Source organism: Rhopilema esculentum, chromosome 2 (assembly GCF_057945365.1).
Source record: "Rhopilema esculentum isolate cy_ngs chromosome 2, ASM5794536v1, whole genome shotgun sequence".
Classification (NCBI taxonomy): Eukaryota; Metazoa; Cnidaria; class Scyphozoa; order Rhizostomeae; family Rhizostomatidae; genus Rhopilema; species Rhopilema esculentum.
In genome coordinates this window covers 778,219-796,322 of record NC_142816.1, presented here as the reverse complement: position 1 = coordinate 796,322, position 18,104 = coordinate 778,219, and the positions used below count along the sequence as shown (strand labels likewise).

Below are 18,104 nucleotides of genomic sequence, written 5' to 3'. Positions count from 1 at the left end.
CTTGTCGATCACTTCCAAGCAAGACTAAGCTGAACATGCAACCAGTGCACTCCTGTCCCAAGCAGCTCTACGATTTCAATATGGAAACTACCAACGCTGCAACAGTGTTGCAACCAGAGCACCTGCACAGATTAAGGCTGTATTTTTCCACTACTGGATGGTAATAGTAATTTGTCCACTACGATAATCAATTATTTGTGAGGGGTTGGGTTGGGTGCAAAGTAAAATATTGACATGGATCTGCTCCACCCATATAGCTAGGATTTTTGCAATCAAAGACACCAAACATAGGCATAATGTTGACAAAATATTCAATCGCTTTGTCATTATTCAAAATTTTTAGTTTTACGAAAATCATGGCAATCATAAATGGCCTGGATCTCCATGATTGCAGAATCATTGCAATTGTAAAATGGAAACTAATAATTACAAGACTCAAATGTGAATCAAATAATTTTTTACTTCAGTGTGTTTTTTATTTCAATGCATAAGTTAGGCGTAATATTCCTATTCTGATGGTGGGCAAATTAGTCAGTATCTTAAAGGAACAATTGGTTTTTGAAGTTTATAAGCATTTTCTGAAAAAGAATTTTCCGTTATCCATGACCAAGAGCAAAAAGGGGAAATGTTTCAATTTATTTTGATTTTTAATAGAAATTGACATAGCGAGAGTGGCTAAACAAGTCATGAATTATCTACAACATTCTATAATCCTTTCTTAGATAGGAGTGAATATTCTGGGGCACTGATTGCCCCCTCAGCCCCTCCAGGGTAGGCACCCCTGGCTGCACTGCACGTAATCGTGAATGATGCGATCGTATAGGAATTATGAGAAAAAGTGACAGGCTTGGCTTGATCTAGCAAAGGAAAGTGCATTTTAAGAAATTTGTCAATAAACTCTTATAGAAAAAAGTTATCATTATCTCAACGGAGACAGTTTACAGACGATTAACACGCCAGTTTATTTCTGAACAAGGTTTTCAAATGATCCAATTGACGAAATTTAAAGACGAATTTTACTCTTAGCTTAGCGTACGAAATCATTACACATGCCCTGGCCCTGTGCAGGTTGCTTGCTATCCCATGAAGCAATGTTCAAAGGAATTCAACTCAATTTGAAAACGGCCTAAGGTCATTCTTCCATCTTTCTTAACCAGAACATTGTTGATTTTGAAAAAGCATATTAAACAAACTTACCTGAAACGTTTATTCTCAGAATGAATAGAAGCTCACTCCGACTTGAAACAAGAAGCCGAGCAAAAGATAAAGATGAGATTAAACGAGCAATGCTCACCATCGAGAAGGTTAGAAAATGGTAAGTAAACATTTTAAAAATACTTGTTAAAAACAGGGCCGTTTTTAACTTAATAACTAGATCAGCAATCAACCATCCAGCCTCCAGCCTCCAGCCTCCAGCCTCCTTTTTTGAAATTTCAAAAACAGCTAAGAAATTTTTCTTTACTTTAGACTAGTCTTAACTATTATAACAAAAGCTAAAAGACTATTTTGTTCTGGATGTGAATCATGCCTGTCTTCAAAAGACCCAATTCCAGGGTCATTGGACATGCGCATTAACACTTGAAGCCCTGGCAGGGAGTTCAAGAGGCAAATTTACCAAATTTAAAGGCAGTACTTGGTTTCCAAGGTACTCCCATATGAGAGTTATCACAGCATCCCAAAGTAGTTGCTTATTCTACGATTATTATCGTGAAAAGTAGCCTGAGCAGGGTCTGCACCATGCCCCCCCCCCCCACTTTTTTGGGAAGCAAGCAGTTTAAAAGCTGCAATAACAGAGACATAAAGCCTTTGCCCTCAACATTTTAGCCTTGCCCCCCCCCCCACTTTCAAATCTGTGGCACAGGCCCTGCTGATCAAACAGCAAGGCCCTTGATATTAGAATGGACGGTTCCTCTCCAAATCGAATGAAAAGTGTAGGTTTGCTGCATAATCGAGGAATTTTTCATGTTACAAAGACCAACATGGTAGTACTGATGGGGCACCTTAGAGACTAAGCTCTAATGGCAAGGCCTTGCTCTAAGCAAGTTGCAGGTGCTCCATAAAACAAGCTCCCAAAAGAATCCAGATGTTTTTCTTGCCTCTTAATGTAACCGCCTTTAGAGCATCTTTGGGAGTAGTGCAAATGTTGCAAAAAAATAGTAGTGAAGGTGAAAATTGGTTCCTTTTCGCATTGATAAGTTGGATTGCACTGCACCCCTAGACCCTGGGTATGATATTGTTTTGTATTTCTTTTTATATCATGCAAACAGGTGTCAGGTGCTATCTATACGCATACGTTTTCAAAAGTCTCAGTTTTCTTCTTAGTGAAAATGAATCAAACATTTAACATCCAAACTGAGAAGATGTTCATTGCATTTTCAAATGATTCAACTTTTTTAGGGAAAAGAAGTGGGTACATATTGGTCCAACAAACTGCACAATGAAAATTTTCAAATGGATTCCAGGTTTCTCATTTCATTATATTTTTTGTTTGTATGGTCAGTGGGGGGAAAAAATGCGCATTTTTGAGAAATTTTCGGTTTCCCCCTGATTGTTCACACATATTGGAAAAAATTATGTATAGTTACAAAGTAGCCCTTGATAAGTTCCTTTAGCAACAAAAAATTGCTACCCTTTCTTTAAGAGATTATTTTTTAAGAATGAAAAACTGGTGCGCATTTTTTAACCACAAAAAGGAGAAAAAATGCGCACATGTGGCAAAAAACTACGCACCTCTCAATTACGGAAGAATGTTGATTTGATTCAATAAATTTGTTGATATTTGCTGTAAATAATTTTTTTAAATCAAGATTGTCTTTGCAGCTTTCCTGATGCTTAAAACGCCCCTTGAAACTTCTAGCAAAGCGTTCTCCATATGGCTCTCTTGCCAAGATTTTGCTTTTTTTACATACGTCCTCAGCATTTTGCTTTCAATCTATGCAATGCAACTTAATTTGTAGTCTTCTAAAATAAACTGATCTTGTCTTCAGTGGAAAAGCTTTTATAGCCATCAAGAGACACGCAACACATAAAATGGCCCATAAATAGCATCTATTGTAATTCACTTATTGCTGTTTCAGCAAGGTAAAATTTAAATATTACATCATAGTCATCTGACGACAGTTAGATCAGCTGACGGAATCAAAACTTTGACATCCCCCCCAAGATAAGGTATTCCCCTCTGCCCCTCTGCACAAGATAACTTCTTGGTATATTCCATGCAAAGCGTCTTTTGATACGTTTTTAAAAGAATTATTAGAAAGGCAAATGCTCTTATGAAAAGGATCCAAAGTCTTTTTAGAAAGTTATAACTTGACCTTTTATGTAAACTTCTTGGTTTCTAGAAAATAATTTTCCCAAATCCATATGGTTGTGAAATATGGTTTCATTCTTGCATATGTCACATGTTTTAAGAGCAGATACAGAGCCTTTTTCCGACGAAAATATAACTTAATGGTGCGCATTTTTTCCCCTCACTACAGTAAATTTGAGGTTAAAAAATGCGCAGGCCCCTCTAGACATGCCACTTGGGAGGAGCAACAACATCTGTTTATGGGCAATGACCTCAACACTGAAGTAGTGTAATGCTGTGATAATACCTTTGGAATGCAGTCAATGAGCTGAGAAATCGAAAAGTTTACCGTTGTCATGGAAAACTTGATATCATCATAAATTGGAGCTTCCGCTTTTCAAATACGTAATGAAAAACAAAAGTGCACTATTTTTGGATTTGGTTTTCATTGAAACTATCATCAAAGGTTTGGTTTATCATGCCTTATCTCAAACTGTTGGTTACTCCTCCACAGCACTGTAGAAATGGGTGCGCATTTTTTACTCCCAAAATCGCCATGCGCATTTTTTCCCCCCACTGACCATAGTTAAAAAACAATCCTATATCAGTGCACATTGGATTTTCCCTGTAAATTTTGATTAAGGGGTATAGATTTTAGGGTATGTACATTTCTATGCATTGTAACAGAGAAATTTTAGAAAAATGGTTATCAGGTGTCTATTATGCTTTAATTTTTATAAGATAATTACTATTATGTTATTTTCATTTTAGTTCAGAAAGAAGAAACTAAGGTAAGGAAAACTGTAGTAAAATTTTTATTAATTAGCTTACTGTAAAAAACCTAAAGCTGTACTTTGCATTTTGCTTTGCACTTGAAAAGTTTTGATATGACACATTGCATATCATTTTGCAATTGTTGTTTCATAAGATCGTTAATGTCTTCTTGTTTTTTGCTTATGATTGGTTTCAAACGAAGAAGAGTTTTTGCTTTGATTCAATGACTTTTTGTGTTTTGTGTTTTAGATGTTACAAACTTCCTCAAGGTTAAATGAATCTACCCATAAATTGTTTTTCCTAATTCCACAAGCCTGTTATTACAGACTTGTCTATGTGCAATGGCAGGTTATGTGTGGGTTTTTACAGTAACATGGTAGAAGCTTATAGGCATAAGGCCCTTGATGAATTCTATGTATCCAGTCAGTACTCACAAGCCAAAAACTACCCTTATTGTGTACTTCAAGTTGCAAGTCAATCTAAGATGAACATCAACTAAGTTGAGATTTAATGCATAAAACATGAGGGGATTTCCTTTTATTACTTAGGGCTTTTAAACTAAAGCATATTTCATATATTTCAATTTTCAGTAGAGTTTTTGAAAAACATATATATTTAATCAATGTTACTCAGCTTATTCTACAACGAACCACAGCTGCTTAGCAATCTTGGCTTGAGTCTTATGTAAAATTTTTATACTATTCTAGTAATTAATACTTGTAATTTTCATATTAATTGTGTTCTAGGGTAAAAATGACCCTGATGGATCAAAAACTGATGATTTGAAAGGTATGAAGTTTTTCCATTTTTTGTTTTTGTTATTAATGATCCGAATGTTATTTACCAAGCATCTGAATGAAGTTTTTTAGGATAGTGAGAATGGAAAGTGCCGCACAAACACTTGTATGATACGTGCCATATTAAACAAAGAACTCAGGCAAAAATTCAGTTTTAAGTGATTGAACTGAAACAATTAGAATTGAAGGAGAAGTTTATAAATTTTACAGAAAAGTGACAATATTAAAGAACCTAGGAAAGGCCTAATTGTAAACGAAGTGGTGAAATAAATTTAATCCATCACCACTTATATCCATAGAAATACAGGAGGCATCTGTTAAAAGACTGCATTTTCTTATGACTCTGTCAATTTTTACCTCCAAAGGCAATGGTTGATATAACCATCCTAATAGCAAGATGCAACAGAACGCCATACATTGAGTGTAAGTTCTTGTCATGCAAATCAGCAGGCTTCACTGCCTCTTATCCCTCTAGCGTATTCTTTAAAACTCATTGTGAATTACAGAATGCTTCCTACTTTCCTCACTCTGGGTGAATGTCATGCCAGAGACTCAAACCACTCACGCTTGGATCCGTATTAAGCACCTCTAGCCACTTGGTTATCATTGAAGAAAGTGCCTTAATTTGTCTAGATAAATGGAGTTATAACATATATAGTTCTGGATTAGCTTTTCAACATTGAGTTTTCTCTTCTAGTTGAAAATGGATTTACAGCTAACCTGATGGATGAGACAAATTCAAATATGAGCTTTCCATCTCCTGCTCCAACATCAGAAGACTCACAAGACACTGTATCAGAATTACAGTCAAAGAAAAATAATGATGACTCATTTCTTAAACCATTAGGTAATTTATCCTCAGGTTATTCATTATGAAAAAAGGTACCAGAAAGTTTGAATGATCACTGTTCCAAGCAGTGGCGGACACTTGGGGGGGGCGAGGGGGGGCGATCGCCCCCCAATACTTAAGACCACAATGGTCTTTTGTTCTAAAACAATGAGAAATGTGACATCATCTTATTAAAACAATAGGCTTGCCCCCCCTCCCAACTAAGTGTCCGCCTCTGTTTCCAAGTATGCTTATTTGTTTCCTTATTAGCAAGAATAACCTGCAAGCTCAATACAGTATTTAAGTGTGGATAGCCCATAGACTTGAAGCGTGAATTATTTTTGTCCAGATCAGGACACTTGCAATGAGCATTCTTTATCAAATTAGTTGACTATTAATTTTTTTTAAATATGCAAATCTACAAGTGAAAAAGTTTTGAAATTATAATCTATGGTAAAATTGGAATTATTTCAGAGGGAAGAACCTGCATTTATAAAGATAATGAAAAGACCTCGGCAGTAAATTTCTTGAGAGACTTACAGTGGAATACTTGCAGCAAAAAGTCCATAAACTGTTGAAAATAAGAAACACCACAATACATTGAAAACTAAGGATGAAAAAGACAAAAAAATCAAGTATAAGTAATATTTCACCCTGACATGCAGTGCTTTATTAAAGCAAAGGATCTTTCATGTTTATGTAATGAGTACCAAGAATCGTACTATAATGACTCTTACATTTGCTCTAACCAATATTTTAGGTCACAATTGACTACTAGAACTCAGGGCTCTTCCTGATACAAGCTTTCTATAATTTTATCTTAGCTTTATATGATAATAAAATAAAATATTTTTCACAGTTTCAGTAAACGAGGATAGCAACACTGGCATGTCATTTCCAAGGTATGATTAATGCATTTTCTGCAAAAAAATTCCAACTTTAATATCAAGCCTATGCTTCAATAACTACCGTATTTCCTCTAAAGAACGCCGCAACGTTCATTACACATTCCAAATTTTGGATGCTGCGTCCAAAAGAGGGCTGCATTTATAAGAAGGCGGCGTTCAATACAAAATGAAAAGTTTGTCAAATGAAAAATGCGTTCATTAGAGGAATTACGGTATAGTTTCGTATTACTAGCTATTTACTTGTTGATTTTCAGGTTGTTTTAATATGAAATTGTTTTTGAGTTGATCATAGCGAACTGAAGCTTGTATTTTGGATGTGAACATAATAAGTTTAATCTAATTTGGCTCCTGACCTACTTGAAATACCTGCCAAAATTCTCGATGCACTTTTCTAAAATATTCTTAAAAGAGGCGTCTCCCTCTCTCTGTTTAAACAGTTTTGGCTAAAAGCAGCTTAGTGAATTTGTGAAATATCGATGCTCCTATCGTGCTATTTTTATTTCTCACTTTTATGAGTATTTATCCTTGCTTAGGTGCCTCTATGTCTGTGTATTTCAAAAGACAACTGTTCATTTTCGGAAAGGTTTAGAAATGTGAACGATTTTCTACATGCTTCAACAGATTTTGGCAGAGAACTAGCTTTTAGAATTAAGGTAATTTAAAGAAGTCTCAAAGCTTTAGCAATACTCGTACATATCTCTTAGTTTTAATTCGACGGAAAATTCAAATTTGAATGAAGACAGTTTGGACATTGCACTGCAAACCTCGCAATCACTGGATGACTCTCTAGCCGGTTTTAGTCAAAGTCTCATTCAGGCAGCGAATGCTGTGGGGCAGCAAGCAGACAAACAAAATTGTAGTCCTAAAGAAAAACGCACCCATGCAATGGTTACAACTGTGCCTGAGGTATGTTCCTTTTCTTTTTTTGGTGGTATGGCAAATTGCTGCTCACGGGACTGTGCTACCAAGGTCCTTGCCGATTGAAAACACCAAACAAGTAGTAGAAAAATACCATGTCTTCTAATTATCAGCTAAAAGGCTTCAAGTGCCTTTTGCAGCCTTAGAAGAATTACCGTTTTGCCAAACATTGTGTTTCTTCGATGGTATTTTGTGATTCTTTAAATTGTTTTGGATGTTTCTCGAGAATCAAGGAGAATTTCAGTGGGAAAGATCTTTAAGGCATTGTGATTAAAAGATTTCTGTCATAATTTGCATCTCTTGGTCAACAAATTGAATGGATAGAAGTCGTAAATAGAGAGTCTGATCAGCCAACCGTATCATAGCAGTAGGCTAGGAATAACAGGCTGTCCTGCCATGCATGGATCGTAAGCCAGACGCACCTGAGAGTCCAGAAAATTGTCCATCTTTATTCAGGTAATTATCTGATACTTTGAAAATCTCGCTCGGTACACAGACAGTAGGGAGGGATTTTTGCCTCGCACTTGCAGTCTTTGACCTTATGTCCGCGTCTTTTTACGAGCAATTCGGTAGTTTAAAAATTATTGGAAGAATGTAACACCAATAGGGGTATAAAATATAGGGGCTGGGAGGGCTGCAGCCCCCATGCTTAGGCAAAATTTACTTTTTTCAGGATCCATTTCCTGGTGGCTCAATCTCATCGAAGCCATAATATTCGGGCAAGTTCTTTATTGAGCCCTTGTAAACGTAATTAAAGGCATTTTATGAAGGTTTAACATTTTTGTATTTAAGATCACCTATTTTGCTGTAGTTCATTAGGGATCAAGACTCCAGTTTCAAAATACTTGTTGAATTTCCTGACTTAGTGAATTTCAGTTATTCCAACTTCAAATGAACAAATAAACGTAAAATGTTTTGCAGGAAGAGGTTTCAAATGATGAACCATCCACCAAGAAACAAAAACTGCAAGACAAGTCAAGTGGGAGCCTAAGCTGATTATTTCAGAATCATAGTAAATGTATATTGAATAATGAAGAACATTTACTTAGGCAAGTTTTTATTATCGAGGTGTTTTAACTTCTATGGTCTTGCTAATTAGTTTAAGAATGATAGAGGCATGTAGGCATTTTCTTACATCATTTTACATAAATAAAAAGAAGTATGCCACCAAGATTTGTTTGTTTTACTTAATACTTTGCCCTGAAATTCACATTTGCTTTGTCTCATGTTTTCCTTGGTCTGACTTTTCTCCCGAGAGCTATATTTCAAGGTAAAGTAGATGCAATTTTTGTAATTTAAGGGAACTCTTCCTCTTAATTGGCCCAGTACAATGACTACTTTTTTGGGTAGATTTTGGACGCGTTTTCCGGAATAATTTTTGATCAATATAAGTTAGCCTTCTCCGAAAACATTTTTATGGAACGTTTCAAAGCGCCTCAAAACGTTTTTATGAAAAGTCAGAAAGCGTTCTCCAAAAACTTTAGGAAACCTTTTATTGTTTCAAAACGTTTAAAACTGTTTTACTACGGAAACGTATTCTGGAAACGTTTAAACTAGTTTTCTGCAAACATTACTTGACAACGTTTGTACCCTGGGTGCCAAAGCCTCAGTGAAAGAGTAGGTAGTATGGTATCAACCATCACTTTTACTCTCTGGTACCCAGGGTCTCTGGTACCCAGGGTACAACCTTTGGTACCGCTTTCAGAAACTTTATTTGAAAACTTTTGAAATCATGTACCGGAAAAGATATTCTGAAACGTTCACGAAAGATTTTTGAAAATGTTTGATTTTGGTGTGTTTAGAAAAATCTAACCCACTGTAGTCGATTTTGTGTAATTTCGTTAATAGCAAATGAGGACCCAAGGAAAAATTATGCAGATGAGAATGATTCAATGTGCGTTTGCAAATTTTAAAAAGGTAGTTTCTGCTGTGACTGTAAGACCTTAATAATTGTGATGAGAACATTGAAAATGAGAAACTGTTCTAAGTAAATTGATGAAAACATAATCCTGTTTTCCAAACAGGTTTGTTACATCTAGTGTTTCGTAGGAAATCATTAGTGGACTATAAAGGACTTCTTTATGTGTAGTTACAGTGTAAGTAGCCAACTGTAGAACAACTGTTTTATTTAGTAGCTTGATAAAAAAAAGAAATGATAAATTGTATTTATGAAGAATGATAAAAATTGCGTTATTGTTGTGCTATTCTTGAACATCTTTCTAGTAACTGAACACTTCCGATTTTTGTTTCAATAAATTGGTATAAAACTTCTCGAGCATGATCTTAAAGTCATAGAAAAATCCTTGGCAAAAAACTTTGACTAAATATCGAAGTTCTTAGATCACAGTTTGCATTTTCTACTGGAAAAGGAACCACCGATGCTACTTTGTAGAAAGACAACTCTAAGGAATAACACTTGAGAAACGAAAATACTATTGGTGGCATTTTTAGATCTAGAAAAAAGCCTTTGAACGTAAACCGATTAAAGCTATGTATTGGTGTTTTACTGAAGAAGAAAACACCAGAGAAGCCGATAAGGCTTGTTGAATCAACATAAAGAAATGTTGCTTCTAAAGATGTGACACAGTAAGACGTCACTGATGAATTTTGAATTGAAGTTGGGGTCCGTCAAGGATCGGCCTTGAGCCCCTTTATGTTTGTATCATGGACAGTTATTAGAAGAAGTGAAAACCGACCTTGGCAACTAACATTTGCGGTTGGCGTTTTATTAGTCAAAAAAAAGAACGGAAAAATCAAATTAAAATTTGACAGAGTAAACTAGAAAATTGATAATAGAAAAGAAATACTGACAAATCAACGGTCACAGTGATGGTAAGAGAGGGAGACGTAAGTGATCATAACTAACAAGTACTGGATGACGTCTCCTCGTTTGTGATGATGGTCTGTGACGCAGCCTAGGGAAAGCGAAAATATGTTTCCGATACGGATGGTATGACATGTTTTCGCTTTTCCCTGCTATTTTCAAATTGCCAAACTATATTCTTTTTTCTTTATTGATAACAGATAACAGAATCGGAAGCAACTTATGCCTTGTTCTTATCTCTGCCAGCTCTAGACCCTTATTCACCAACCCCCTCCCCCCTCCGCATCCTCCCCACACACATGTTTTCAATTCCATTAAAAATATGGAGTGTTTTCTGTTTGGCTCTTTGCTACCTATAACGAAATACGTGCCTTATGATGAAATTAATCTAGAATGGCTGCATTTCTTGCATATACTTGTACGATATTAAAAATTTATTAGACATGCCATTTCAGGTTATGAAGACATGCTAGCTATTCCAGTTGCGAATAACTGTTTGTTGCTTCGCTTCTTTTATGTAATCCATTGGCAGGTTGATAATTGTTTTGTTACCCTGTTTTTTAACCCCGGTTGTTAATTAACGTTTGAACCTAACAGGTTTTGTGACCCCATTTTTCAAGTATTCTAGTAGCTGTTTTGTACGAAGTTTGTATGTTTTCTCTTCAAAAGCTTTAGTAGGTTATTTTATTGCTCTACTGCTGTTTTTTAAATTCTCAATCAACATTAAGAACTCATGAATGACGCTTATATACGCACTTTTATTCTTGTGTGTTTACTTGCTAGTTCTTATTTTATCTTATTCTAGAGTAATTGTTATAGATAGATCTTATTATAGAATATTTGAAGAAAATACCAAGATTTATCAGCTTACAAACGAATTGATATGCACATTTCACCACAACCTGTAGGGTTAACTTGTAGTAGTCTTTAAGAATCTTTTTTACAACTGTTTATGATGCCTGCTTTGTAATGAGACCCATGTTAAAATAGACTCGCGGAGAATCCAGTTCCATTCTTGTACCTAGGGCAAGATCTGAGAAAACTTTGGAACTTGGCTTAAGAGATTTGTTCATAGCAGCGTTTCGAGAAGGGCACGTGTGTTCACCGAATAAACTTCTTTTTGAGATCCTGCTTTGATTAAACTCTTTAATTTATCAGTCTAGAGATTCGCCGACTTTCAGTACTTTTGGGATCGAAATGCTAAATCGCAGCCTGAAAATGAATTTCTACATAGAACCTACAAGCCATGCTAAATGGCACCAAACAATTCTGCACATTTTTGGTAGCATCCACTCTACTCCTTCTAACTATGGTCTTTTGTTTCTTGTCAAATTATCAAGGAGTTATGATGTGGAAAAGGGAACAAGCTCCAATCCTTCACGAAAATATTGTGACCTTTCTTTACTGACTTACTTTTTCCTATGTTTTCTGTGAAAACGTTTTATATTTAAATTTCACAATGTTAATTCTAATGCTCCCCCCCCCCCCCCCACAACAAAGCAATGTTCTTTCAAAATTAAGATTTACCAACTACATTTCCTCAGATCAAAAAACAAGACTGCTTTTATGGGGAAGGGGGGCAAAAACTCAATGCAGTCTCAATATTTTATGAAGGATTGTAGATAGCTAGACCAAAATTGTTTTAAATATCCGATTTTATAAATAAGATGTTCAGAAACCAACACACAGAGTTCTTCAAGAAGTATAGCTTGCTCTTATATCATGCAAGTCTTTCAAAATCTTTTGAAAAATTGGGCATGGAAGAGATACAAAGAACATTGCAAATTTTCTCTACTTCTGGGTTGATGCTTATAACACATGGGTTTATATAGAAGTTTTTGTTTTCAAGAAAAACTGTAGATTGAATAAGACATGTACGAACTTTCAAGATTGTTTTATGATTGACGACCACAATGTAAGAACAAGAAACAGAAGTATTCTTTGGAAAATTCTAAGATTAAAAGTTGCCAAAGATATTAGAAAAAGTGTAGGTACTTTTGAAAACAATGTAAATACATTTTAAAAGTAAATTTTCGATTGCATGTCATTATATAGGCTTTTATTGGATTGCTAATATAACTCTACTTATTTTACTTATTCAGGTATTCATGCAATTATCGTTTTTGTAGGTCTAAAAAGATTCATGTTGATAGCTGTTTGTTTATTAAACTGAAATGTACAAAACGTACATACAAACATATATATAGTACATCGGTAAAGAAACCTTTGTCGGAGAATTCATAGGTATACTTCAATACAATCCAGGAAAACCTCCAGTAGAACAGAGCAGAATAATCGTTAGCGATATATGCCACAAGTGTAAAGTTTGTTCCAAAAAATTTTTACTCATATTGGTGCCTAGGTACTAATTACTGGTTTCTGCACCGAAGATTTGCTCCAAGGATTGCCTTGGCACGTAGTATAGGGTCGCTTATTAAAAATGGATCTGGGTAGGCGCTTTTTCAGGTTGAGCGCTTGTTTCAGGTTGGCAGCATATTACAGGAACTTTGGTAGGTACAAACGAAAGAAAACCCCAGTTTATATATATCAACAGCGTTTTAACATGGAAACAACGACATGCCTGATAATTCTGAAAAATACAGGACGAACACAAATCAAATCTGTTTTTATCAACGTCAAAGGAAGAACTGAAAAAGGAGACTATAAAAAGGAAGAAACAAATTTTTAGATAATCTGCTTTGTTGGAACAAAACAAAATTTTATCTATAACAGAATGAGCAAACTATCCATTCACAGGTTATCAAATTTTTAGATAATCTGCTTTGTTGGAACAAAACAAAATTTTATCTACAGGTTTTCCATTCACAGGTTTTCCTTTCAAAAACCCATCAATTTTAGCCGCAATTGGCCCAATATTGCCCAACATAAGTCCTACCCCTCTCCGACCCCACCGGAAAGTAGCGTAAAGAGCCCCAGTCGTGAAGAACTGCCATTTACAACTTACATATTCATATAAATGTAGAAATAGATTTTATGATCTCCAGTAAAAGATTATTTTCAAGATTTCGAAATATGTGGTAGAAACTATGCTCTTTATACAACTGGTAACAAAGACATGGTACTGCCCAGGTAAATTCGGTAATGCATAGCGAAATTAGAAGCATGAAAAGACAAGGCTACAAACATTTAATCTTAGTACAGGGATGTCAAATTATTGCCGGGGGCACTCTGATCTTTAGCAGGTGCATTGTTCAACACTGTCCTTAAATAAATTGCTTTTGTCATCGAAAAATGTTGAAACCCCCGTGCCACTAAACAAACAACGCTATCTGATTTTTGATCCGATTTATGGTGAGCGATTGAGAAATTTTTGTCCACGTTACCAAGGCTATATCATCAAGTCGTCTATATACATACAGCATTCAGATCTGGACGCTTTGCCGAAAGGTAAGAATTAGGCATGCCACCAAAAGCGTATATTATGGCGCTAGCCATATTCTTAACCGTTGCTATAAAGCCACTATGCGGGATGGTGACTGATGACGAAGCAGACGCTGCTTTCGCTGAGCTTGAGACACTTCTTGCTGACAAACAAGATATTAAGAATCTTCTTCAGGAAATTAAAGCTGAAGTAACCAAAAAACCTGAGCATGCCAAGAACGTATATTCCATGGCAAAGACACTTGCAGGCGCTGTCCCAAAACTTAAAAGTGACCAGGGCCTGACTGTTGCAGAAGGTGCTTTGGCCGTTATTGCTGGAATAACGGAGTTTTTTCCACCGCCAGCAGGACTCGTAATATCCTCTCTTGCATCACTCGTCTCGAGCATTCTTGGATTTGTGACTCCGGCAAAAGTATGGAGAAATAGCTTTTGAGAAAACAGTTTGTTAATAGAGAAGTAAAATATTCTGAATAAGCCCTTTTCAACTACAATGGCCGCCAAAGGTATTGCACTCGTAACAAATGCATATTTGTCAGTTCGTTTCCCTATTTCAGGCAGACGGATCCCCCTCCCCCCTCCCCCCCTTAGGCAATGTTGGGAGGAAGATGAACATGGCTCTAATCATGGGCTACACAATTTGCACTCCAACATACATTTGTTGTCATTTTCCAGTCGGAATCCAATATTGTATATGGGGGGAGGGGCGATGTTTAGTAGAAAAGATGAAGGGACTGTTCCAACTTTTTTGGCGGGCATTGTCGTTAGGAAAACGTACAATTTTTTCTACTTCTTCATGTTATGAAATGAGAGTATAGATCGCTTTTTAGCCCACCTTTCTAATTTCGTACACATATTTCAGAATTATTGCAAATTTTTAGAATCGACCTTATTATTAGGGTACTTCCTTTAAATTTACATGCGCCTGTATCAGGATATAGGGTGCGAGTGAGGCTATATTCGAAACGCTTTCAGGTCATCAAATACAGCCCTTGACAGGAAAAAATTGAAAACTAAACTTCTTTATGATATGGCAGCGGAATATTCCTTTAACAATATTTGACATGCTTCTTCATTTTTTACAGCTCATTTCTACAAATTTCCCTTTTCGTTTCTAATGACTTGGTAACTCTAAGCCATCGTTCTTTTTATAATGAATGAATATAAAATGCATATAATAGTATGTAAAGCCGACATCGTTTCATTGTTGAACAATGTATAGATATTTTCTGATTTCACATCGCTGAGTCAATATTTCAAGAAATGCCTGAAGAGCTGCAGGGCAAGTAGAAAGGGCAGAACACCTAGAAAAGGGCAAAGCATTGGCGGGTAAAATCTGAACTAATTCAACTAAAAGTTAATTTACATTTATTTTTAAAATAAACTGAGGTTCAAATGACTTATCAAAATAGTCTCATGTATCATTGAATTTATTGGATGCAATAACGTTATGTTGATGCCACCTTTCTTTTTCAGACGGACAAGGCAATAAAGGATGCAATGAGAGAAGTTCTGAATGAAGCGAGAGACAAAGACTTGAAAATACAAATTGATGGGTATAGGAATAAGCTGACCGCTATTATGCGATACCTTGAGCCAAAAAAACAACAAAGTCTTAACAGTGATGACGTCTCCAACATTGTTAGGCATGTTCCTTCACACACAGGAGTGAGAGATCTATCAGATCTCGAAGGCTACATCAAGGAACGAGCAGTTTCAAGCAAATCATCTGAAGCCAAGCAAGCTTATAAGTTTTGCCTCTTGTACGTTCAAATTGCAACATTTCGTGACACAGTGTTACAGGAAGCCATCACTCTTTTCAGAAGAGCAGGTTAGCACCCCATTCACACTCTATGTTGATTCATTATTGTAATGATATGATTTTTCCTAGGCATTTGAGCTGCAACTGCATCAGGCCTGTAGAAATGAGTCCATTTCAAAAGCAAATTTAGGAATCGCTGACCAGATGAGGTCGGATCATCAAGGTCCGGCAAAAAAGGACAGTGGATCCGCACTTGTTTAAACGGATACATTACATTGTAAAAAGGGCCTATTTTTTAGAAATTCTGTTGGAAAGAAATTTCTACATTATTGTGTACATTGGGTGCACGTTATGGAAAATTGGATCTAGGGGAAAATTCCTCATGTGAAGGGCCTTTTCAATAGAAATTTTCTTCTCATCTTCTAGTCTCTGGAACCAAGGTAATATCTGTGAAACTGTGCAAAAAATTCCAAAAGAAGCTAAACAGATAAAATTGTTTTCTAAAGTCAGCTTTTCAAAGAATCAACTTGATTTATCATATCTTAGAAAAACATAGCCTAGGTACAAGCCACGAAATTTCGAGCTCGCCAATAGAAAACCAAGCGGAGGAGCATCTAGCTGAGAAAACAACGATCCATCTTCTCAAGTAGAGGCTTTTCCGCCACCGCTCCTCCACTTATATCTTCGATGTTAAATTATGTGACAACTTAATTAAGCTGGTACTTGCAATTTAGAATTAATCGCAGAAAAAAACACATTTTTGGTACCGGTTTCATCAGATCGTGCAGAACCTTGAGCCAATTTGAATTAAATTTTCCAGTAACACTTTATAAAGATATTTTTATGTTTGTCGTTAGATTGCATAAAAATGCGACGTAATACGAATATTCTAACGAATAGGAATAATACGAATATTGATGTTAACTAACTTGAGTTGAGTTCAAATGGTCATTATTGTTTTTCTTCTTGACCCTAGTAAGCTCTGGTTTATATTTTCTAATGAAGTATTGCTCCATTTCTCCTCTATATATTCGATCACTTCGGTTAACGTGGAAGAATGGTATTATGTGAAAATGATTTGGTTTTCCTACTGAGCAGCTTGCGATGTGGTGATTAACATAAAGATTTCTCAATCTTGGGTCATACATACATACATACAATTAAAAAAGTTGTCTTTCACAATTCACTTCACTTGACATAATCGATTTCTTTTGCATGCAGGTGATGAAGACGAGGCTGCCTCGTTTGAAAACGTGAAACTCGGAAACAAAGATTTTTACCAAGGTGCCCTTCAGTTTCTCCATCAACCTGCCCCAGAACAAGCTGGAGCGGTTGTCTACTATCACCCACCCGGGCATTCAAATGATAGCAGGCTTATTCATACATTCATGAAAGTATCTGGGATTCCAGAACCTGCAGTTTGGATCCCCTCAAAGTATGTTCTCCTATCAGTGAAATGGCCTACATACCACATTGGCAGGCCTATAAAGAAGTCAAAGTTCAACACGGTGAAACGTTACAAGAACTACATATCCTTCGAGACAGGAACACCAACAAATGAAACCAAAACCCAATTTATAAAACGGAGTGACGGTTATTGGGAGCTGAAGTTAAGAGGGGGGTACATTTACGTTGATAGTGCAGAAAGTCCCTACTACACGAAAGTTACACGCACACCACCAAATGACAACGAGTTAGGTCATTTTGTCGTTATCAAGTATCATCGCAAAAATGTCGTTACAATTTCCTGCAGAAAATGGCACGATAAGTTTTTCAACGGCGCTGATAACGTATTTTCGGTCGTGCTGAAAGATGGTAACACAGATAATGGGGTCCAGTTTAATTTACATGATTGCTTAAAAAAGAAAGATGAAGATCCAGGATGGAATTGGTATTATTGCCCTAAATATGAACAATGAGCATAATTATATTGGTTAAATGGCTAATGAAATATTGAATTACACAATGTTTAGCGAGTTATGACAAATTTTTGAGATTTTTTGCGTTACAGTCTCTTAATTCGAGTTTCAATGCAGCAGAAGAATTATCTGCCCTTTTTGAGAATGACAACCATAATCATGATTTCAAATTAAAACCAGAAAATTATCAAATGGATGCAAGTAAACACGAAAGAATGATGGAGTCCAGAGTAACAAAATTCGCATTTCTTTCAAATAATTTAGACACGGATGAATTATTCTAAAGCCATATTTGTCAGCAGTAGTCTAATTTTCTTTGCAAAATTAAACTTTATACCATTTCCGGATTCATTTATCGTTAGGAATGAACGAATGTGAAGGAGTGTAGTGCTCTTGGATTCTTTGGTGTATATTAATGGAAATACGCAATTTTAATAAAGATGAGAGCCAAAATTCCGGCAACTACAGAAACCCCAATACTGATCCCTGACAAAGAACAACTGTAAGTTTTTTGCGCTGACTAAATGCACTATCAATTTTAACCCTTGAATATTATTTAACAACTGAAACCCCGACTTTGATTCTTGCGGAACACCAGCTCTAGCTGCTTTCCACCGACTAAATACTGGATTTTTTTAACCCGTGCATGTTATTGAAAAAGAAAAACCTATTACTGATCCTTGAG

General features: G+C 36.0%; 2 protein-coding genes across 3 annotated transcripts; both read left to right on the top strand.

The window, feature by feature from the left end:
- Positions 1 to 1,104: 1,104 nt before the first annotated feature.
- LOC135695345 (B-cell CLL/lymphoma 7 protein family member A) lies at positions 1,105 to 9,708 on the top strand. Of its 2 annotated transcripts, XM_065214413.2 has the most exons (8): positions 1,107 to 1,315; positions 2,398 to 2,462; positions 4,061 to 4,080; positions 4,810 to 4,852; positions 5,558 to 5,707; positions 6,549 to 6,591; positions 7,302 to 7,503; positions 8,437 to 9,708. In XM_065214413.2, exons 1-8 carry the CDS (start codon positions 1,218 to 1,220, stop codon positions 8,509 to 8,511), a joined length of 696 nt encoding a protein of 231 aa, XP_065070485.1. In that variant the 5' UTR covers positions 1,107 to 1,217; the 3' UTR covers positions 8,512 to 9,708. The 2 variants fall into 2 exon arrangements, with proteins under 2 accessions (XP_065070486.1, XP_065070485.1); XM_065214414.2 differs by lacking the exons at positions 7,302 to 7,503; positions 8,437 to 9,708 and adding an exon at positions 7,131 to 7,295 and having other exon boundaries at positions 1,105 to 1,315.
- A 3,964-nt stretch (positions 9,709 to 13,672) lies between these two features.
- Positions 13,673 to 17,487, top strand: LOC135695344 (toxin CfTX-A). The gene is made up of 3 exons (XM_065214412.2): positions 13,673 to 14,153; positions 15,215 to 15,569; positions 16,722 to 17,487. The coding sequence occupies exons 1-3, from the start codon at positions 13,761 to 13,763 to the stop codon at positions 17,417 to 17,419; spliced, it is 1,446 nt and encodes a 481-aa protein (XP_065070484.2). The 5' UTR covers positions 13,673 to 13,760; the 3' UTR covers positions 17,420 to 17,487.
- The last annotated feature ends 617 nt before the right edge of the window (positions 17,488 to 18,104 follow it).

Coding starts and splice junctions, on each gene's coding strand:
- LOC135695345 (XM_065214413.2), top strand. CDS start 1,218: ATGAATAGAAGCTCACTCCGACTTGAAACAAGAAGCCGAGCAAAAGAT. Junction 1,316..2,397: donor ATCGAGAAGGTTAGAAAATG/GTAAGTAAACAT, acceptor CAACTTTTTTAG/GGAAAAGAAGTGGGTACATA. Junction 5,708..6,548: donor CTCATTTCTTAAACCATTAG/GTAATTTATCCT, acceptor TATTTTTCACAG/TTTCAGTAAACGAGGATAGC.
- LOC135695344 (XM_065214412.2), top strand. CDS start 13,761: ATGCCACCAAAAGCGTATATTATGGCGCTAGCCATATTCTTAACCGTT. Junction 14,154..15,214: donor GATTTGTGACTCCGGCAAAA/GTATGGAGAAAT, acceptor TTTCTTTTTCAG/ACGGACAAGGCAATAAAGGA. Junction 15,570..16,721: donor CACTCTTTTCAGAAGAGCAG/GTTAGCACCCCA, acceptor TTTTGCATGCAG/GTGATGAAGACGAGGCTGCC.